Source organism: Drosophila ficusphila, unplaced genomic scaffold (assembly GCF_018152265.1).
Source record: "Drosophila ficusphila isolate 14025-0441.05 unplaced genomic scaffold, ASM1815226v1 contig_2, whole genome shotgun sequence".
Lineage (NCBI taxonomy): Eukaryota > Metazoa > Arthropoda > Insecta > Diptera > Drosophilidae > Drosophila > Drosophila ficusphila.
In genome coordinates this window covers 816,822-840,913 of record NW_025064094.1, presented here as the reverse complement: position 1 = coordinate 840,913, position 24,092 = coordinate 816,822, and the positions used below count along the sequence as shown (strand labels likewise).

The following is a 24,092-nucleotide window of genomic DNA, read 5'->3' as shown; positions in this document are numbered from 1 at the left end:
CCGTTTATTTCTAAACACCCATTTACTAACTAAAACATTCAATTTCTTATCGACGTCTAATAGCTAAGGGGCTGAGCTGTTCGCCAAATTCTTGGTCGTCCGTGCTTCCTTGATCTTGGTAAGATAACGTCATCTATCTCCGTGGTCATGCTGTAGATCCTGACCCTCCAGTTCACTTGCACCATCCTGCAGTTCGTTTCCTTCCAGCGGAGTATCTTCTTTCTGCGGAGTGTCCAGTTCCTACGGAATATCCAGTTGCTGTGGAGTGTCCAGTGTAATGTGCTGGTTAACATGGTCGTCAGAAGATCCTTCACTCGGTTTTCGTCCAGAATTACCAATCCAGTCGCAAATTTGGGGCGGTCAGAACTAGCATTATTTTCTGTCTCGTAATCTTTCCGTCCAATGGAAAACGATTTTTCTAAGAATGTCGCACAGTCGGAACGCCTTGGACTTCTCTGAGAATCCTAAAAAAATAAGTTTTATACCTTTTGTTTCAAACTTTTCTTCACCTGGCTGTTAATTCAAATTTATACGGTTGCATCCGAATGTCCTGAAATGCCTCACACTTGGCTTTTGGTTGAACATCCATATGGAGTCCTCTCACCCAACTTCTTTGTAATACTCCTGTTGCGCACAAAAGTAGCCGTTTTTATGGACTTTGCCCACAGGTACTGTGGTAGAGCCACCGCTTCCAACATACACCTCGCCATCTCGACTAAAGTTCGGTTGGCCCTCTCAGCTAATCCGTTCTGCTGTGGTGTGTAGCTTTCCGTTGTTTGATGGATTATGCCTCGAAGAAACGCTTTGAAGTCCGTATTAACGTCCAATATGTCCACACAAATCTCGTCTAATTATCTATAAAAGTTATTATTTATCTCGCACCAGATATTGATGCCATGCACATAGGTCCATATAATATATGGCATATATATCTAAATGTTTCAGATCAAGCTTATTTATTGTGTATATACCATTAAACTGATCGAATGGTTTTTTAAATCTGTTAAGCCACATTTCAATATTTGAATGTACCGCTGGATGTGCGCTGTATATCCATTGTTTATATTTTCTCGACACTCTAGCCTTAAAGATTCCAGCATCCAAAGTCACATTAAGCAATTTCTAATTCCTTTTGTTCACCACACAAGTCAATTTATTTGTAAATTTCAGAGAACGTCTATAACTAATTATTTTACCAACAGATAAAAAATGGCTCAATTCTGGAACAAATAAAACTTCTCGTAGCAAGATGTCCCTGCAAAACTGTGATTTTATTTTTACATGTTCCTAATCTGGAATTTCATTAGTTGTTTGAACAGACTGACTTTCCTTTCGGGTTCATGTGCACAATATATATTTTATGCATTGGGATGCATGGGAATTGGTTACCTCGACCCAACTGGATCTATTGTACCCCCTATCTTCCCGAATATGTTTTTATGTCCTGAGATCCATCTTAGTGACGGGCAGTTGTTGCTGCCCAGAAGGTTTAGCTTTGTACTTACTTCTCGGACCAGCTTCGAGGTGATCCCAATGGCCAGGTGGAACGTGTAATGAGCACGCTTAAGAGTATGTTGACCGTTGTCGAAACCAGCCAGAGGTCGTGGCAAGACGCCTTACCCGAAGTACAGCTAGCAATGAATTGTACGGCCAATCGAGTCACCAAGGTCAGCCCGATAGAAGTGCTAATTGGTAGGGAATCTAGACCTTTTGGCCTTTTGGCGATAGGTGATGAAGAGGACAATTTAGTTGAATGGGAAAATTTAAGAAAACAAGCTAAAGTAAACATGGATTCCAATGCTCGTTACGACAAACGCAGATTTGATAAGAACAAGGCAAAAATAATAAAATATAATATTAAATATAATAAAATAATATTGTTAAAGCATCTTAAATGAAGCAAGCCGCTTCTAAATTCGTGCTGCAAGGTGCAAGGCGAAAAATTGGCGACCGTGACAGGACATCTGCAGTCCTGGATTTATTGGAATCGGTGGATCTCAAGGGAACCGCCGGCAGTCATAATTCGCATTGGACTTCAAGTTGAGCAACATAGCCACACATCCGATAGCTACACATTTAAAATCATTTTAATTGAAGACCATTTAAAGATATAAAAGGCCTTTTGATTATTTTGAAATTGAGCGAATTTAAGTTAGTTTAAAGCTTTCACTTGAAGTACACCCGGTAAAGATGAGCTTTGAAAACAAGTTTCTAAGTTGGAAACAAGTTTCAAAACTGTACTCATTATCGCTATATTCTGCATATCACCTGCGTTGGAGTTTATGTTCTATTGACTGAAAAATTTATTTTCGTAGATAACGAAGCCGACAACCGAAGAGCCGCTGGTGGTTCTCAGGCGCAAGCGCACAGTGATTGAACAAAAGTTCAATAGCTGCAAAGAACGAGCTTTGGCTGCTACTCTCACAGTGTGGCTTGCAAATGTTAGAATCACATTATAGGCAATTAGCTCAAATTCAGCTGCGAATCGAGGAGTTGGACCCAGTTGATATTTCTAGACTTGAAAATGAAGAGGAATATATTTTGACCAAGTCGACCCGAAGAATTAGCTTCACAAACGCATCATTCTCAGATAGTGCCAATCACAACCGGATGCCTGCTATAAAGTTGCCAAGGTTTGATGGGAAGTATAGTGAATATTAACGGTTCATCCCCGCATTTAAGAACATGGTAGTCGACGATGATACCATTCCAGAAGTAGTTGTTTATCTGGTCCAGACCAGGTGTGAGCTTAGAGGGTATCAATGGTGTGTGGTGAGATCGTGCTGTTGACACTCTTTGGTTTATCCTTTTTAACTCCTTGTATACTGGACAGCCTCTGTAGTTTGCTCTGTAGTCTCCTCCGCAGTTACTACACTTTTTGTCATTTGGCTCATTTTTTAATTCACACTTAGCAGAGGTATGCAGCCCTCCGCAGACGACGCATACAGAGCGGAGTGTGCAGTAAGATTTGGTGTGTCCGTATTCCTGACAATTTCCGCACTGGACTGGGCCATTGCGTTTATGCGGCTCTTTAACCGTTATTCTGCGATGCATTGGAAACTGGAGATTGTAGATGGGATGGACTTCGTTTTTCTTAAGCGCCTTAGTGTCAGGTGCAAGTTCCACTTTAAAGCGAGGTTGCGGTTGTTTGTTTCGGTTACGTATGTTTGAGACTGTTTTTATGTTAAAACCTTTATCTTTTAGTGCCTGTTTGACTTCAGCAGTGTTTACGTCTGGTTCGATTCCTTTTATAACAACTTGTTGACCTTTACTACTTTTTAGCTGGTAGGTATAGTAGTTCTTTTTCTTGGGGGTAGAAGCTCCTTCAGTTTTCTAAAGCTTTCTTCGCTTTCGACTTGGACCTTTGTTTCATGTATGTCTCCTTTAGTCAAAGGGAATGTGTGGAAGCTATCTTTACCAATCAGATCGATTTTTATATTAACAAAGTTGTTGGAGTTTTTTCTCTCGAATATAAAGCGGAGCCGGCCTCGCTTTCTTTTTGTCCGTATCCGAGACTGTAGAAGGGATTTCGTCGGTCGTGTCAGCCAAAAGTTCAAATATTTTTGCAGTATTAGAGTTTTGCACAGTTCCTTGGCTTGGGGAAGCCCGATTAATTTTGCTACGTTTCCCATTTTCGTATCCTGTAGGCTTAGTTTTCTTTTAAGGGGCACAACTAGTGTGACGGCCTAAAAAAATGGTGATTTTTGGGAATTTTTATAAAAAAAACTACTTGATCAATTCTTTTCAAATTTTCAGAATATATTTATACATGTTTGAAGAATATACAGTTAAATTTTTAAAGAAAAAAATTAAATATTTTTTAAGCTAGAGCCGATCTCCAACGGCGCTAAAAAAAAAAGTGCCCCAACTGCTGCAGTGATTCCGGCTTTCTCCGTGGATGAAATCAAAAAATGAAAAATTCTCGTTAAACTAGATGATATTGTCCATACAATGACCTACGATAAATAAAAAATATCAAAAATTGACAAAATGGCGGCGTTTTAAAAAAAAAAAAACATCGAATTTTACTCAAAATTTGGGTCGTTTTTGGCCTGCCAAAATTCGATTTTTGATTGGATTAAAAAACCGATAGGTCATTGTAGGGAGGACTATATATAGAACATCTAAAAAAAATTTGATAATGATCGGATTATTAGTTTTTGAGTTATCACTGCAGCAAATTCGGAAAATGCAGTTTCGAGAAAAACGCGTTTAAAGATAAAATAATCGTACTCACTGCTATACGAGCGGCTGCTCTTAAAATTGCTATAACTCAAAAACTATTTAAGATATCGATTTGAAATTTTAATATGTTATTTTTAAAGGTGTAATCTACCGAAATATGAAAGAAAAAAAAAAGATTTTTTTGAAATGTCACACTAGTTGTGCCCCTTAATGTTTATGCGATGTATGCCAGTCTGTATGGTCGAACCTTGATTTTTAATTGAAGCATCTGTCGGTGCTGCGCTAGTTGCAGTTGATAAATCCACTGAGTCAGCAGATAGAATGATCGATGGTATCGGGCATAAAGACGAAACTGATGTTGTTGTTGTTGTCATTGCATTTACAGTTGCTAATGACGTCGCAATGCTGGCAACCGTGGCCAGGCATGTAAGCAGTGGGGGTGAGACAGGGCCAGGAAGAGGGAAAAAACATTTAACGCTTATCCCGCTTTGCACCGTCGCTGACACAGACGGAGAGAGAGAGGGCGCCCTTTCCTTAAGATATGGCTTGAATACGATGAAGTGTGGTGGGGTTAACAATCGCGGTGGATCGACTACGGCTTAAGCTTTTGTTGTTGATGCATCGACAGTCGATACGATAGAGAAGTATGCTTTGATCTTCTGCAGCGAAAGCCGACGATGCTTACGTTGGCGCTGCGCACGATCTTTGTTTTGGTTCATCACCTTTTTTTTTTTTTTTTGCTTTTATATGTATTTTAGTATTAGAAGCAGGGGCCGTAAATAATAATTATGAGTTTAAAAAAATTGAAGCCCAAAACAGTCTCCAAAAAAATTGGCAAAAATTGTCATAGGTTAAATTTTCATGGCGAATTCAAAAACAAGATAAATGTTTTTTTTTCAATTTTTCTGTAAAAAATTGATTTTTAATACTTAAAATTAATTTTAATAATAAAAAATTAGTAATAATTATTAAATATAGGGGAGGGTGGCCCGATACCGACCCCCTAAATGGCAAAGGCGATAAAGGTGAGAAAAATCAATTTTTCAGTTCAGTTCAAAAATGTACTATGTAGAGGGATCAGTTTACTATACATCTAATTGATTAGTAAGTGCGTAGGCTTTGAAGCATTAGATATTCAGGCAAATATAAAACTCCACTTTTTGGTCGTACTCAAAAGTAGTGGTCCGAAACCGACCCCCTATTTCTTAACAGAAAAATTAAATAACATAAAATAGAATTTAATGATTTTGACGTTTATTAAGAAATATATTGAAGGTTCTTTCCAGAAAATAAAAATTAATGTATGAAATAAAGGACACTGTAGTCAATTGATGAAATCTGAGTTGTCCTCTTTCTCATAGTAAGTTTTCGCGTTGTTTTCGCGTTGTTTTTCGAAAGCCGCTCGTTGATGACTGTCTCTTCGCTTGCTGTCTGATGTTTTTGCTGTTTCTGTTACTTTTCTTTACTGAATCTTGTTTACTTTTTCATATTTTCCCTCAAAAATACGCTATGACATATTAATCTGCCAATAAATGGGGGTCGGTTCCGGACCATCACTTCGCGGTCGGTTTCGGACCACCACAACCTTTTCTAATTAACTGCTCGCCATTATCTAATGACGCAAAGAGCGATGTAATTCTAATAGCGTGAATGACAGCTAGGACTATCAACTATCAGAAAACCTTACCCTCCGATTTTTATGAGGAGAAAAAAACTTTAAAAATATTTAAGCTCAAGTTCAGTAAAGAAAAAAAATGAATGTCACAGGCGTTGAAACAAAACAAACGGAAAAATTGAAGTTAAACAAAATAAGTCAAATTGGCATTCTATCTCCAAAATGTCTGTGTTATAACAGCTTTTCACTGAAGTTACCGACAATTCGGCTAGCATCGCCATCTCTGAGAAACATGGGGGGGGGGTGGTCGGTATGGGACCACTCTCCCCTACATCTATATATATAAAAGCAAGTTGTGTTAGTTACACCACTTATAACTTAAGAACGGCTGAACAGATTTGGCTGAAAATTGGTAGGAAGGTAGCTTAGAGCCCGGAATAGGACTTAGGGTAGGGTAAGATGGGGTAAAACCGCCAAAAATGTATATTTGACGATGTCAAGCTATCATTTATAAAATGATCAATGAACCAACCCATATTTCTGAAAGTTTAATCCCTTGGCTACATAATTCATTTAGAAAATTTTTTTGTACCTTTTATTTTAAAACAATTGTGATCGTTCAGAAGAAATGTTAAAAACGGCGGTTTTACCCCACCTAGTGGGGTAAAAACGCCATTCTGGTTTCAGTGTAGTTAAGTACCCAAATAATGTCAATAACTTCTGAGAAAAATTTTTATTCAATTCAAATTGATATGTAACAACGAATATATAAAAAAAATAAAATAAAAAATAAGAAATTCAAATTAAAATAAATATAAAGGGACACTTAATCCTCTGTGTCATCGCTGTCTTCTACGTAGTCGACTTTTTTGGTCGACCACGCTTTGGACGTTGGCAAGGATTTTCTGTCATTTTGTTCTCGTCTGCCTGCCGTTTTAAAACTTTCTTTTCTGCTCGCGCAGCCGCAGCCGTCATTTGTTCTTCCTTTTTTTTCGCATTCGCTTCTTGTTCCGTTCGCAGTGTTTCCATTTCATTTTTGTCGGTCAAAATCGCTGTTTTTCGGCGCTTTCGGCCGCGGTTCGTGGACTTCCGAGGTGCGGCCTTTTGGAAGGGACGCAGTTTTTCCAAAACTCCGTCAAAATTTATATCTCTGTTGGCCTCTTCCGGTTCCTCGACTGACTCGTTTGGGGCGTTCAGGCTCATTTTCTAAGCGATCAGTGATTTGAGACGGCAAAAAATCGATTTCGGTGAAAACGTTTTCGTTCAGTGGACAAATTCCGGTGACTCTAAAGCCAGATTGGATGTTCGAAATCGAAGCGCCCTTCTGAATCGGTTCCCGAGCGATGCCAGGGATATCGTGCATTGTAATAGTTCTTGCAGCATTTTCTGGTAATCGCATCCAGTTGTCACATGCTGCATTAAAAAATTTCTTGATAGGCCCAAAAACAGTTCTGTCAAGTGGTTGTAATTTGTGGCTCGTATGCGGTGGGAGAGACAGAACAATAATTCCGTTCTCCTTACAAAAAATCCAAGCCTGCGATGGTCATGTGTGATTCGTGGTTGTCTAAAATCAAAAGAGCTGGTGAGTCTAGCGTTGGGCGAGCGAATCTTTTGAAATGTGCCAGGTATTTCAAAAATTGCTCCCCTTTCATCCAACCTGATGGATTAGCTGCTCCGTCAGCTCCGATGCCAGCAGCAGCAAGAAAGTCATTCCTAAATTTCTTTCGTGGAAATACGTAGAAAGGTGGCATGCAGACCCCTCCGGCAGAAATGGCGAGAGCAAGTGTAACTAAAACACCACGTTCAGCAGATGTGATTGAACCTAAATTCCTCACACCACGTTGTGCAACAACTGATAAAGGTTTTTGCACAGTCGTCAAAGCACTTTCGTCCATGTTCCATATGTTTTCGGGTCGGTTTTTGAAGCGTTCAATCACGCTTTTCAAATTGGAAAAGAACATGTTAACGTTGTGTTCGTTGAAAGCAGTGGTTCGACCGAGGCTTGTTGCTTGCGGTTTGCGCAAAGATATCCCGGAATGACGAGTCATGAAGCCATAAAGCCAGTCTTTTGAAGCTATACCTGCATCTCCAGGCTTCGATCCATGCCAGTTTTGCGGAATTTTCCTTTGCATTTGATTTCTGTCTTTCAGTGTCGATGCGAAGTCAAAAGCAAGTCGTCGAACTGCTGTCCGAGAGAAACCATGGAACATAGCTGCCGCTTTTATAAGATACTTTTCAAGCGATGCCTCTTGGTCGTCAGTAAAAATCTGTAAAATAAGAATTACGTGGTTAAAATAGTTTTAAACTAAGAATATTTGACACTTTACCTGGTGATGATGGCCATAATTAGCTTTCTGCGCTTTGTTGACTCGGTCTCGCAGAGTCTCTCGCGGAATGCCATATTTTTCGGCAACAACTGCCACCTTGCTGCCCTCCTGAATCTCCTCGATTGCTCGATGAAATATAATTTCATCAATTTTTGTTTTTTTTCTTGCGTAATTGCGAGGCATGATGCTGAAAGACATTCATTCTCGATTAAAACGAGTTTTTCCCTCATCAAATTGTGTGGCGTTTTTACCCCACCTTTTCGCGGCGGTTTTACCCCACGCGCCAATTTTTTTTCGAGGTCACTTAGTTTGTACAATTTTGGAAATATTGGCTAACTTGATACATGTGCATCAGTATCAAGGTTCGTACTATAAGCAGACACTTACCTCTTTTTTTTTAAGCCGTTCACTTACACTTGATAGAGCAATCTTTATAATCTTTGGCGCCAAGAAGTAAAACAAAAATGGCGCTATAGAAATTGTCACAACAAAGCTGCAGTATTCCGACCGACTGCAAAAACTGCGCATTATCGATCAGAATCTACATTATCAACGGTTAATCGATTGGGCGCTTCATTTGAATTTAATATCCAAAAGGCGGTTTTACCCACCGGCGGTTTTACCCCATCTTACCCTACTTTTTATTCCGTTCGACATACCAAAAATCGCATATAAACTGAGTTATTACCTCATCACACTGACAAGCACACACTACCATAGCATTTTAACTCAATTTTTTTCAAGTGAATTGAAGTTATTTGTGATTTTGGTGAATTGAATTGAAGTGAAGTTTTTCGTGCTTTTTGTGAATTGAAGTGAAGGGAAGTTTAATAAATAATGCCGCGACCAAGACGATCGAATCTTTCCCGACAAAGCCGTAATGCAAGAAGACTACGAAATACTGCAAATGGAAGGTCTGAAGAAGAACAAAACAATGAACGTGAACAGAACCGCGTTAGTATGGGTCGACGTCGTGCTTCTCAATCAGCAGAGCAAAGAGAGGCAATCCGTAATACGGCTCGGTTGACAATGCAGAATCGTCGAGCTTACAACAGAGGTCAAGAAATAGATCATTTGCGACGCAGAAGAAATTTATCAAGTGCTGATTTGAATCGAGCAGCGTTTCAATACGATTGCATCACTGATTACAGCTTGCATCCTAGCGTTTGCATTGGGCAAATGGACGTTGTTTGCGAGTATTGCGGTGCACTGAAGTTTTCCGGAGAAACGCCTGGATTATGCTGCTTTAATGGTAAAGTTAAATTGCCATGACTCCGCCACCTGAGCCATTGTATTCGTTGCTTTGTGGTGAAACACAAGAATCACGCCACTTTCTTGCAAATACCCGAAAATACAATGGTTGTTTCCAAATGACGTCATTTGGGGCAGATATTATCGAAGAACGAGGATTTAATCCGACATTTAAGGTTTTTTTTGGTATTACATAGAATTTAGTTAAAGAATAACTTACTTTATCTTAGATACAAGGGCAGATTCACCATCGAATTGGATCATTACTTCCTTTCGAAGATACACAAAAAAAATTTTTACAAATATATTTCATGGGCAACATGGGAGAATGCGATCAATGAAGGGATGAAACGAGCAATTCTTCAAGACTTGCAGTGTCTGCTTCATGAACATCATGCGATGGTCAGGTTGTTTAAGAGTGCTTTAGAGCGCATGCCAAATGATGACTATAAAGTTGTCATAAAAGCAGATAAACGACCATCTGGAACACACAAAAGGACATTTAATGCTCCAACAATAGACGAAGTCGCCATCCTGATTGTGAACAATTTGATGAATGAGGAGATACATTATCGAGTTTTACTCTTGATCGAAGATAAGTGTTACCTCATGTGCAGTAATATATTAATCAGGTTAGAATGCCAGCGCCAAATCGTGAAATGAATGAGGCATTTAATCGAGAATTAGAACGGGAACGTGAATATGATCACCAGGAATTAAATTTATTAGTTCAAGCGAATGTACCCCTGTTGAATTCCCAACAGAAGAAAGTTTATGATACTTTAATGAAGGCAATCGATGAAGAAAATGGTGGTTTATATTTCCTAGATGCCCCTGGTGGTACTGACAAGACATTCCTCATGTCATTAGCTTTAGTAACTGTTCGGGCGAGATCCAACATAGCTGTTGCAGTTGCTTCTTCGGGAATAGCAGCCATATTGTTAGAAGGATGCCAAACGGCTCATTCAGCATTAAAATTACCGTTAAATCTTCAAATTATTGAGGAACCAACGTGTAATATTGCAAAACACTCGGAAATGGCCAAAGTTTTAATGGTATCGAAATAAAATTTTTCCTTTTCATATATAAAACAAAAAAATTTTCTTTATCTTTTAAACACCAAACGAAGTTTTACCTAAAACTATCGCCATCTGGTGGCGGAACGGAGTTCGCTGGGTTTACTAGTTTTTATATAAAAATTGCGCAATAACTTTTATTTTCAATTTTTATTATATAAATTGAAATTTAAAAATTATTCGATAACTTAACTTAAAAATGGAAAATAAAGATTGAATCTATATATCTTTTGATCCGTAGAAGCCAGATTCAATATATATGTATATATATGATCTACACATCAATACCTTTCAGATGGTATATAATAAGTATTGTCTATACTAATATTATAAAGAGGTAAAATTTGTTTGTTTGTTTGTTTGTTTGTTTGCAGGGAATAGGCTCCGGAACTACTGGTCCGATTTAAAAAATTCTTTCACCGATAGAAAGCTATATTATCGTGGAGTTAAATAGGCTATAATTTATTTTGAAAAAAATTAGGGATCCGTAAGAAAATTGCAATATTGTCGCATATAAAGTGAGTTGCTACCTCATCACACCGACAAACACGCTCCCATAGCATTTTAACTCAATTTTTGTGTTCACTGTGAAATTGTGAAAAAAAAAGAATTTTTATTCAATTTAAGTTGAACTGTGAAAATTATGTGGATCGTGCATTTGAGGATAAATTCACCACTCTGTCCATAGTCCAAAATGCTTAGAGGACGACGTGCAAACATTGGCCGCAGACATCCAAGCCAGCAACAAGTATATTCACAAAACTTAAGCAAAGAGAGACAAATGAGCACATGGAGATCATTGGCATCATTCAATCGCATGGCATTCCAATATGACCCCACTGCGAACTACAGTGATAATGAAAATTTAGATTGCAGTGCGTTAAAGTTTAAAAGAGAAACGGCTGGATTGTGCTGCGCAAGTGGAAAAGTCAAACTGGAAAAGTGTTAAATCACCATCTTTCTATACTTCCATATATTTGAAAAATGTTGCAATATTGACTTTTATGTTGTTAAATTGTGTTGACCAGCGAAGCGGACACAGGACTTCTAGTATATATATATATATATGTTTATCCGCTTATGTGCCTGTGTAGTATTAGATAGATAGTTTTATATCTAAGAGTCTATTTTGCATAAAAATAGACAGACGGACAAACTTACACGTTTAGTGTGATTTAGATAATGATGCTGATGAAGAATATATATACTTTAGGAAGAGTCCCTTTGAATGCGAACTTCTGTCTGAAATTATGATTACCCGCAAAAAATTTCATAACAAGAAAGGAAGCTAGCTTCGGCAAGCCGAAGCCTATATACCCTTGCAGTCATCAAATATGTCGAACAAAATGCAAAAGGCTAAACAACATCGAAGCTATAACGATTTTTCTATTCATTTTCCATATTTCCGACTATATGGGAGCTATATGATATAGTTTTCCGATTTTTATCAAATTTAATTCGTAATTTAAGAGTCGTAAGAAAACTCTATATTTCAAAAATCATACTTGTCTGATGAAAAACCACGATGTTATCATTTTACTTCCGTTATATCTATATAGATATTTCGATTTTTCCTATGACAGCTATAAGATATAGGTGTCCGATTTTTATGAAACTTTTTTCTCAATATAAGAGTTGTTAAAAAACTTGATATTTAAAAAATCATGCTCATGGGATAAAAAAACAACGATGTTATCAATTTATTTCCATTAATTCTATATATATTTTTTGATCTCTCCTATGGAAGCTATACGATAGAGTTATCCGATTTTGATAAAATTTAATCCGAAATTCAACAGTAGTTAGAAAACGCCATCTGGAAGAATTCAAGTCGATCTGATCAAAAACAACGGCCTGAAAATTTTTTATTTCATTCTCTCGTATTGGAGCTATCCGATATAGTCGGCCGATCCGACCCGTTCCGACTTATATAATGCGTGCAATAACTACACACCTTTTGGGAAAGTTTCAGCAAGATAGCTTTAAAACTGAGAGACTAGTTTGAAGAGAAACAGACAGACGGACAGACGTACAGACTTATTCCTATTCTGCTCGTGATGCTGATCAAGAATATATATACTTTATGGGGTCTGAGGGGTCTCCTTCACTGCGTTGCAAACTTCTGACTGAAATTATAATACTTGCTCTGCAAGGGTATAAAAATCATCAAATATATCATAGCTGCCATAAGAAAGTGCAAAAAGTGTATATAAATATAACGCAAATAAAATTATAACATTGTGGTTTTTGCTGTCATATGAACTATCATCAAAAATATAAAAATAAGTTGATTTTGTGTGTGTGACAGCCTACCGCCTGCCGCACGCAATCGATTTTAATGCGGTTTGTTGTGTGTAATAGAGCACTTCGCATGGAAGGATGCGTTTACACAGATACAAAATTCTTTCTATTTACAAAATTCTTTCTATTTACAAAATTCTTTCTTTTTGCATTGATTTCCAGTTCCTCGGCAATTTACAATTTTTATTGAATTTATTAAAAGCTTTGCTTTTTATTATCTTCAAGGTATGTATTACAAAAAAAAAAAAACTTTATTTGTGATCGGTCTATAAATGTGTAGCTCATAAATCTTAGTGGAAATTCAGTGTATGAACAACGAGCCCGGATTAGCGTACACCTGTCTTCCGTGGAGTCGAACTCACCGGATTCAAGTGGATTCAGTCTAGCTCTTTTATAAGCCGAAAGTGTGAATCAGTGGCGTGAAAAATGTGTTATATGAACTGCTATTACCTGCTAGCCTTCAAACTATGGTACTTTTTAGAAACAATGTCAGTATCAAAAAGGCATCTTTTTTTTTGTATATTTTAGTATTTTTTAGTATTCCGATGATTCCGAATAACATTCTAGCTTTTTTGAGATAAAGTTTATATATGAAATATGTTAATTGAAGTTAAAAAAAAAATGAAAGTAAAACAAAATGTTATATTTAAAAATTTTTTTTATACCGTTGCAGAGCAAAAGGTATTATAATTTCATTCAGAAGTTTTTAACGCAGTGAAGGAGACACCTCAGACCCCATAAAGTATATATATTCTTGATCAGCATCACAATTTGAATCTAAATACGTCTGGACATCTGTCCGTCTGGCCGTCTGTCCGTCTGTCCGTCTGTCTGTTTCTCTTGAAACTAGTCTCTCAGTTTTAAAGCTATCTTGCTGAAGGTGTGTAGTTATTGCACGCAGTATATAAGTCGGAACGGGCCGGATCGGCCGACTATATCGGATAGCTCCCATACGAGGGAATGAAATGAAAAATTCTCCCGCCGTTGTTTTTCATCAGATCGACTTGAATTCTTCAAGATGGCGTTTTCCAACTGTTATTGAATTTCAGATTAAATTTGATCAAAATCGGATAACTCAATCATATAGCTGCCATAGGAGAGATCGAAAAATATATATAGAATTAATGGAAATAAATTGATAGCATCGCTGTTTTTTATCCCACGAGCATGATTTTTTGAGTATCAAGTTTTTAACTAGCTTTGATTTATAAAAAAATTTCATAAAAATCGGACAACTATATCATATAGCTGCCATAAGAAAGATCGAAAAATCTATATAGAACTAACGGAAATAAAATGATAACATTGTTATTTCTTATCAGAAAATCATGATTTTTGGAATATAGAGTTTTCTAACGACTCTTGAATAGCAAATAAAATTTTCGAAATATTTGATGACTGCAAGGGTATATAAGCTTCGGCTTGCCGAAGCTAGCTTCCTTTCTTGTTGTATATTAGGTTTTGTAGGGGATAAAAGGAGGGAAGATGGGAGGGATGTTCCAAAAATTGAGTTACGCGTGTTCCCTACTACCGGGCAAGAGTCAAGCAAGTGATCTATGATAAGGTTACCACCGCAGAACCGGCATGCCGGACGAGTGCAGCCTTGTAGAAGGTGTTCGTGAGTTTCCTGGGTGTGTCCTATGCGTAGCCGGGTGTATAGAGTGCGTTCGTATTTGTTGAGACCAGTAGAAAATGAGGTTTTTTCGCGGGATGGATTTATCGATTTGTATCTGTGGTTATAGGCATTCCAATTCATAAGTTGTTTTTGATCTGTATCAATTTTTATCATCCTTTTGATGTCATTAGTATTAATGGGCGAAAACTGAATAGTTGGTGCCGTGCTCATGTATCGGGCAGCCAAGTCGGCATGCTCGTTTCCGAGAATTCCCTGGTGGCTAGGATCCCAGACAATACTTATTTTTGTTTTGTATTTGGCGATTAACTTCTGTATATCACGTATTGTTGGGTCAGAGTGCCTGTGGTTCTCCAGAGCAGAAATAGTACAGAGGCTATCCGAGCAGATGACAAATTTCCCTTTGGAGTTGGAAGCGAATCGGCAGGCCTGAAGAACAGCAAAGGCCTCGATGGTAAATATGGAGCTGAAGCTCGGAAGGGTTCCGCCGGATAAAATGACGTTGTCACTGTTCACAACAGCGAATGATGATGTCCGCGTTGTTTTAGAGCCGTCGGAATAAAGCCAGTTCCTTTGGCCCAATTGGTTTTTCAAAAGTGCGAATTCTGATTGGAAGACTTCTTTAGGTGTTTCGCTTTTAGTGTAGTGATGTAGTTGCTTGTTTATTTCAGAAGATATGTGTTTCCAAGGTGGGAGGAGGTGGGTGTTTGTTTTTTGTTTGGGCGGTGGTAAGCCCAGCAAATCCGTGAAGCTGGAGCATCTATGAAGAGTTGAGAGAATTCTGGGCTTCCGTTTTTTCTTAAAAGTAGATACAAAATCTTTTACTAGCGATCGGTTAGGGCTAGTGAGTAGCTTTGGAATAAGGTTCTTTGTGGTCCTTTCTAAACGATCGAGAATGCTTGGTAGTCCGGTTTCAGCCAGAACGCACTGTATTGGAGATGTTGGGAATGCATTAATTGAACGACGAGCTGATGAGTAATATGGAGGTTGGATTTTCTTCAAGTTGGATGTTGCGCACCAGCCGTAGATAGGTAGGCCGTAATCAATTTTGGAAAGGATGAGGGTACGGGTTAGGTTGGTTAGAGTATTAGGGTGTATGTGTGAGAATTTGGAGCTGAGAAATTTGATTATGTTAGCTCGGGATTCGAGTTTTTTTCTTAATATAATACAGTGTTCCTTAAAGCTAAGCCTGGAATCAAAAGTAATCCCAAGTATTTTTAAGTTTGGAACAGGATGGATAGCCTTGTTGTTGAATTCCAAAGTTGGGAAGCAACAGTGGATTTTGCGGCAAATGTGCAGAGTGTGGCATTTATTAATGGAAAAAGAAGCACCAGAGTGTAAACCCCAGGCTTCTAAATCTTGAAGAACATTAATGAATATGTTTTTTACGTTACTTAGATTTTTAGCTTTGGTATAGATTATGGCGTCGTCTGCGTATAAGGATATTCTTATTTCCTTGTATCTAGCCAGAGTGTTGTTGATTTCGTCGAAGGCAATGATGAAGAGGACAACAGATAGAGGCCACCCTTGAGGGATTCCGTTGGACAAGTTTGCCGGTCCAGAGGTTTTGTCGTTGACTCTGACTTTAAAGGTCCTCTTAGTCATAAAGGCTTTTACAAGCTTGTAAAGTCTTGGACCAATGCCCCAAAGCTGGAGTCGAGAGAGCACAGCATGCAGCCCCACGCGATCGAAGGCCTTTTCGAAATCCGTTGCCAGGATGGAGACATGGTTTCTTGACGAAATGGCATCCGAAACGAAGTGTTGGGTTTAAAGGAGAGCGTCCATGGTACTGTGGTGGCTTTTGAATGCAACCTGGTTGCCGTTTAACAGGTTGTGACGATTGATGTACCACATAAGTCGGCGGGCCATCATTTTCTCGATTATTTTGCTGAGACAAGGGATTAATGATATTGGGCGAAACCCGTTTATTGTGGATGGATTTTTGTTTGGCTTAGGAATGGGAATGACTGTGGAGGATCTCCATGTGTAAGGGTAACTGCCTGTGGACAGCATGGAGTTGTAAATGTCCAGGATACGTTGTTTAAGGCTTTGTGGGGTGTGCCTTAACATGGGATAGGAGATTCTATCGGCACCGGGAGTTTTACCTACGGCATGAAGGGCCGTTTCGAATTCAAACATGTTAAAAGGAGAATCCAGAGATTTTGCTGTTGGTGATAAGGCAGTGGGATTGTAGGATGAGGAAAGGAAGGAATCTTTACGGGCTATGTATTCGCTGCTAAAGTTATCATCCGCACCATATTTGGACCAAACTTTGCTGAATTTTTCAGCAATGGCTAGGAAATCAGTCAATAAGCTGTTGTCTGATTTGATGCATTTGATGATCTCTGGGGGGACCCAGAGAGGCGTTTAATGTCTGACCATATCTTTTTACAGGAGGAGGCTGGGGAGATTCGGGAGGTGAAGATTTCGAAAGCTTTGCGCTTTACGAGAAGCACTGTCTTCTTGAAAAGGGCATTAGCTCTTTGTAGTTTAAGAGGTTAGATGTGGTCATTTGGGATTTGAAAATATGGAAAAGTCTTTGTTTGGAGTCCCTAAGCTGCTGTAGCTGGGGGTTCCACCAGGGGATTTTTGCTTTATGCGGGATGCGCTTTGTTTGAGGGATGGAGGAGTTGGCAGCAGCTCGGATACTTTTGGAGAGAAGAGCGACCTGGTGGTTTAAGCAACCAGGAGCCCATCTTGCTTCAAGTTCAGCGCAGATTTTACTAAACTTTTCCCAGTTGGCTAGGTCGGTTTTGTATTTGGGAATAGGTAGAGTTACATCAGAGCAAAATGGCATGGCTAGCGCAATGAAAATGGGGAAATGGTCGCTGCCGTGCAATTGGTCACTGAGGGACCAACTGCAGCGGTGCGCTATTGTGGGGGATATTAAAGATATATCAACATGAGTCAGAAAATTGTGGGTGGAAAGGTGAGTTCCAGAACCATTGTTGAGAACAACAAGGTTGTTAGAAGATATGATTTGTTCTATTTTTTTTTGTTTGATTTTGGAGAACCCCACATAGGGCTCCAGGAGTTGAAGTCTCCTAGAAGCAGAAGAGGTTCGGTAATTTGGCTTAGCGCGTAGGATAAATCGTTGCTAGAAAAAACCTTGACACGGAGGAATGTACATGTTTAAGATTGTAATTATGTTTGGGAGTTCCAGCTTGATACCGTTGCAAAGGAGGTCAGAGTTTATGTTGATTTCTGATTGTGGAATATGTTCTTTTATGAGTATAGCTACTCCTTGTTTTGCGTATGTGTTTTAGGGGTAGTTCAGGAAATACCCTCTATAGCCCTTGGGGAATTGAAAATTTGAAATGTGATGTGGCAAGTGAGTCTCCTGAAGGCACAGAATATCAGGAGAAAATTCGGTTATGAGTAATTTAAGTTCGTGGTAATTATTGAAGATACCATTAATGTTCCATTGTAAGATATTAATGACCATGTTAGAGGAATTTGTTTTAGTTTTGGTTAGAGGGAGTCAAAGTGAGCTATTAAGAGTCAGAGTCAGAGGCGGTGTCTGTGGGAGAGATGGATTTCATATCATGTATTAACTTATCGGCTACACTTCTAATAGTGCGGCTATGTTCTATGCGTGCAGTGAGATTGTCGCAAATCGTAGAGTTGTGTTGTTGGTCCGAGCTAACGCTGGGAGCACTAGATGTCAAGAGAGTGGATGAGGAGCGAGTGAGTGTTTCGGTATCTTTCTTTGTATTGGAAGTTTTTGTCTTACTTGAGGAAGAAGTGTATAAGAGAGGTTGTTGCTGAGAGAGCGGGAGGGCAGTCTCTTGAGAGTGGTTGGTGATGTTGGCAGTGCTTAGATGAGCATTGCTATGGTCGTTTGTTTTGTTAGCAGGGCCGTTGTTGGATAAAACACGTGCGTAGTTGGTTGATGTAATTATGGAAGGAGTTTCCTGTTTGAGAAGTAATCTAGCTTCTCTTATACTGCATTTCCTTGTTGTTTTGATTTTTATTAGTTCTTTTTGTTGTTGGTATCGTGGACAAGAGGGAGCAGAGGAAGCATGCTCTTCTAAGCAGTTTGTGCATTGGGTTCGTGAGCAAGGGGATGGGGTATGGGGGGAAAGTTGCACGTTTCGCAAGTAGGAGAGTTTTTGCAAAATTTGGCTGTATGGCCCAGTTTTTGGCAGGTCTTGCACCTCATAGGGTTGGGGAAGTACTCCCTGACCTTGACGGTGTGCCATGAAATGTCAAGCTTGCTGGGTAGGTTGTAGAGATCGAAGGTTACAAGAATAACTCCAGAGGGTTTTGGGGTCCCGTCAACTTTCCTGGTAAATTTGAAAACCGAGTGAACGTTTTGGCTGGCCAGTTCTTTAACAATTTCGTCTTCGGGGATGTTTATTAGACAAGGGGCGTAGATGGTTCCCTTAATCAAGTTGAGGGATTCATGTAATTTGCACTCGATGTCGCATAATCCTGCTAGGTTGTTTATTTTCGTGAATTTGCCGGCAGCGTTTTTGTTTTTAACGAGCATTAAAAGGTTGCCATCCCGAAGAGTGGAGATGGACAGAATTTCTTTGCTTATAATATTTAACGCACGGTTAACAGCAAAGCAAGAAAACTCGGAAATTTTGTTGCTTGTGTTTTTGGAAGATATGATGATAAACTTTGGATTTTCTTTTGTTGTTTCGGGTAGTTTTGGGAACACCTCTTGAAGTTTTTGGAAAGGTCTTTTTTTTTTATTTGGGGCTATCGCTAAGCCATGCAAAGCGATTATCCCCTAAGTTAGGGGGCCCAGGGGGCATGGTTTCAATAGCTTGACACTGTTAAGTTTAGGCTTGAAAACTGGCACTGGAGAAAAAATATAAAGGAACTATTTTAGCGGATAACCGTGTGGAACGAGGCCACGAAAGAAAGCAAGCACTGACGTCTGCGCACGAAGAGAACCACGTGGTAGAAGGTTCGGGAACCACTTTTGAAAAAAAAGGTATCGGCTTACGACGAGAGATGACTGCTCGCGACGAGAGATAGACGAAGACTGCATATTATAAATAATAACATATGATAAATGATAACATCGTTATTTCTCATCAGAAAATGATTTTTGGAATATAGAGTTTTCTAACGACTCTTGAATAACTAATAAAATTTCATCAAAATCGGACGACTATATCATATGATATAGCTGCCATATGAACAATAGTAAAAAATATGGAAAATTAATAGAAAAGTCGTCGTAGCTTCGATGTTTCTTAGCCTTTGCGTATTCTGTTCGAAATATTTGATGACTGCTAGGGTATATAAGCTTCGGCTTGCCGAAGCTAGCTTTATTTCTTGTTAGATTAGGCTTTTAACTACTTACTTCATAAATGGTATATTTTAGTCAAATGTATCATATAATTTAGATTGTAAGTTTTTATTTTAATAAGTTAGAATTAAATTATTACTTACGATCGATTGTTCTAAAGCGAAAACATAATGATTAAAAAATTTGTGAAGCTTTTCGTTGGTATAGTTTATACACAGTTGTTCAAATGAGTTGTGAGTAAAATTTTCAAATCCAAATATATCGAGAACTCCAAGAAATTTGGCGCCATCTTGTCCAGGATTTGTACAGTTATTAATTTTTGTAACCAGCCACGTAAACGTTTTCGAGTACAATGCTTTTGCCATAGAATGTCTGTTTTCAATTGCCTAAAAACAAATCCAGGTAAGAAGTATTTAGTTAGTTATCGGCAATTACACACTTTCAAGAACATTAAATTAAATAAAAAAGGAGAACTTGCATATTCATAAATCTAAGGCACATAACCAAGCAGACTATTATTATTTTTTTTTATAGCATTTTTTTCAATCTCTACAAACCACATCTACTTTTTTGAGTAATCTTTATTACGTAGGCATATTAAGTTTTTTAAACGGAAATCTAAATCGATATGTTTACACGGCGCCGAAGTCGCCTTTTTATTCTTAATCCTATTCTTAACGACAACTTTAGGCATACAAACATAAGGCGGAGGAAAATCTTTTAATCGTTTACGATGTGTGTTCAAAAAGTATCGCGAATTTTGTGTTTTTTTCAAAAATTATTCAATTATTCATGAATATCTATTTTGTCCCCTTCAAGGTAATCCCCATGAGATATTATGTAGGGGAATGTTGTCAGGGTTGGGCCATTGTCAGGCTTGGGCCATCTCAATATTTCGAATATTCGTTCTAGTACCTTCTGTTTGTGGGTGTCAAGAAACTTCTATCGGTCACTCGAAACTTTCCACGTGACTACTTATTTCGGGATTTCATTTTTCTACGTGTCGTTGTTCTTTGAAAAAAAGTGCTCGAAAAAGTTTTTTTAACCTGGCCGAAAAGGTGGAATAACACAAGATTACAACATGTCATCCGCAAAGTGAACATAAAAATACGTTATATAGTTGTTATATAACAAAATACTAAGATATAGTTTTATTGATAGATATAGTTTGGCTATATCATACCATAATAGATTAATACCGCATGTCGTCAGGGTTGGGCCACTTCTGTATTCAGGCTTGGGCCATCATAATTTTTACATTTTATTCGTGTATTTTCGATTTTTGTTGTAATATTTAAGTTTTTTGTAGCAAAAATATGCAAAATAAATTAAATAGATTTCCTTAAAAAAATATTTTGATGGATTGAAAGAAGATGAATCATTTTTATCTTTTTCTTTAGTATTTCTCGCTACAAACGAAAAACAACTCTGAATAATTTGATAATTTTACTGTAAAATCCCAAATAATTAAATAAATGAACAAAATAATGTCAGATTTACCTGAATTCAATTTTATTCCACCACGTTCCGATATTGTCAACGATTTTCTGAAGGTGGCCCAACCCTGACTACATGGCCCAACGCTGACTACATTTTTTTTTTTTTTCAAACGCCTATAACTTTTTTGTTTTTGTTTTTGAAGTGAAACTTCTTTATCGGCGTTGGAAAAAATTTAGCGTCACATTTTTTGGTTACGCGTCACATTTCTCGGTTACGCGTCACATTTCTCGGTTACGCGTCACATTTCTCGGTTACGCGTCACATTTTTCGGTTACGCGACACATCCCCATCCCTCTCTAACCACTGACGAACGATCTCTCTATCTTCTTCTATCCTCTCTCGCTCTCAGCACGCTCGCACAAAGTTGAGAGCGTAAAAATTTAAAAAATAGAATACGGTTGCGTGTGTGAGAACAAGTAAGTGCGTATGTATGTATGTATGCTTACTTGAGCAAGAAGACGATTTTAAGCCGAAATCCTTTCTGTGCCAAAACGAATTAATTTACAGCAGTAGAAAAAAGGGTGAGAGGTGTGAGTGTCAAAAGAAATTCTAATTGAACAGGTTGCATACAGATATTAACAGTTTAATTGATGTATTAGCTTATTACAGCTTAACTATGCATTAACTATTTTTGATTGGCACCTTAATTCTTATCCATTTTTTTCATCAGAGAAGCATCATTTTTGGAACATAGAGTTTTCTAACCACTCTTAAATTACGAATTAAATTTTATCGAAATCGTATAACCATGTCATATAGCTTATATGGCAGCTTACATATATGTACATATGGCAACAATAGTCGAAAATATGGAAAATTAATAGGAAAATCGTCATAGCTTCGATGTTGTATTTTGTTCGACATATGTATGTATGTAAATACATACATATGTATGTATTTGATGACTGCAAGGGTATATACAAAAGCTTCTTTTCTTGTTTAAAAATAATATAGTAAAATCTCAGATGTTGAATATTAAATTAAATTCCTCGTGATTTTTTGTTAATAGTACAAATACCTGACCTCAATATAAATTTATACAAAATCATTGTAAATTAATGATAACTATAAAAGTTCCAGATTTTAACTTATAATTGTTGCGCTTTAGGGGCTTTTGCTAAAAATGGGCTAGGAAATTTATTCTTTTTTAAAAATGCTACCTTGTTATTTGTTGAAATAGCTGCGAGACAACCCGTTTTTAGAACATTGCCATGTTTTTCAAGCGAAAAACTTTACCGGAAAGAATTTATTGTCTTCTCAGATGTTTTTACTATATTATTATACTCTTGCAGAGCAAAGGGTATTATAATTTCTGTCAGAAGTTTGCAACGCAGTGAAGGAGACACCTTAGACCCCATAAAGTATACATACATATTCTTGATCAGCATCACGATCAGAATCGAAATACGAATGTACGTCTGTCCGTCTGTCTGTTCCTATGTAAACTAGTCTCTCAGTTTTAAAGCTATCTTGCTAAAACTTTCCCAAAAGGTGTGTAGTTATTGCACGCAGTATATAAGTCGGAACGGGCAGGACCGGTCGACTATATCTGATAGCTCCCATACGAGAGAATGAAATAAAAAATTCTCATGCTGTTGTTTTTGATCAGATCGGCTTGATTTCTTCAAGATGGAGTTTTCTAACTACTATTGAATTTCGGATTAAATTTTATCAAAATCGGATAACTCTTTCATATAGCTGCCATAGAAGAGATCGAAAAATATATATAGAATTAATGGAAATAAATTGATAACATCGTTGTTTTTTATCCCACGAGCATAATTTTTTGAATATCAGGTTTTTTAATAACCCTTAAGTTGAGAAAAGAGTTTCATGAAAATCGCACAACTATATCTTATAGCTGTCATAGGAAAGATCAAAAAATTATATAAAAATAACGGATAAGCTCAAAAAATCAGAATATAAAGTTTTCCCACGACTCTTGAATTACGAAGTAAATTTGATCAAAATCGGACAACTATATCATATAGCTGCCATATGATCTATAGACAAAAATATGGAAAATGAATAGAAAAATCGTCCTAGCTTCGTTGTTGTTCAGCCTTTATGCGTTTTGTTCGACATATTTGATGACTGCAAGGGTATTCGGCAAGCCGAAGCTAGCTTATTTTCTTTTTTTTAAAAACAATACTCATAGGAAACGTGTCGAATAGTGTAAATATTGAAGAAATAAATTTGAAAAACTAAATTTATAATTTACAGTAGAATCCGCTTATAGCGACTTTCAAGGGACCGACGATTTTTCGTCGTTATACCCGGAAGACGCACTAAGTAGAAGGATTTAAGTGTATAAGTCTGTCTGGGGACCAATCAAGCCATCGAGTTTTCGTCGCAATACCCGGACGGACACTATAAGCGGAGTCGTTATAACAGGATTCTACTGTATATTAATTTTCAACACTTTTAATATTTTAATGACAATTAAAATCCTAACATATCTTCCTTTTTCCCTTTCTTTAAGTCTCGGAAATCTAAAGTTTTGGATTTGTATAAATATAGACAAGACTGATAAATTAGTTCGCCAAAGAAGTTTCACTTCTGACATGTGTACTTTTTTTTTATTCTCTATTTTTGGTGAACACTTGCTATTGCTTGTACCTTTCCAAAAATGTATAAACTTATTCTGAATTGTCATTCGTTCAGAACTTATGGACATAGGTCAAAATATGGCCCAACCCTGACAACATTCCCCTACTTGTGCCAACGGTTTTTCCAATCTTCGAAGCACTTCAAAAAATCATTTTCTTTTTATCTTGTTCGGCTCCTCCTTCGATGCCGTCTTTATCTCGTCAAGCGTAGCGTAACGTCGTCCTTTCATGGGCCTCTTCAGTTTAGGAAACAAGAAAAAGTCACAGGGGGCCAGATCTGGGGAATACGGTGGCTGCGGCATCATTAGTGTGTTCTTGTTGGCCAAAAA

General features: G+C 37.8%; 1 protein-coding gene across 1 annotated transcript in view; it reads right to left on the bottom strand.

The window, feature by feature from the left end:
* Positions 1 to 24,092, bottom strand: part of LOC108096982 (unconventional myosin-VIIa) — a 634,406-nt gene that overhangs the window by 392,534 nt on the left and 217,780 nt on the right. Inside the window, 1 exon segment of the mRNA XM_043207602.1 lies at positions 19,798 to 20,040. Within this exon segment, the coding sequence (XP_043063537.1) occupies positions 19,798 to 20,040 (243 nt within the window).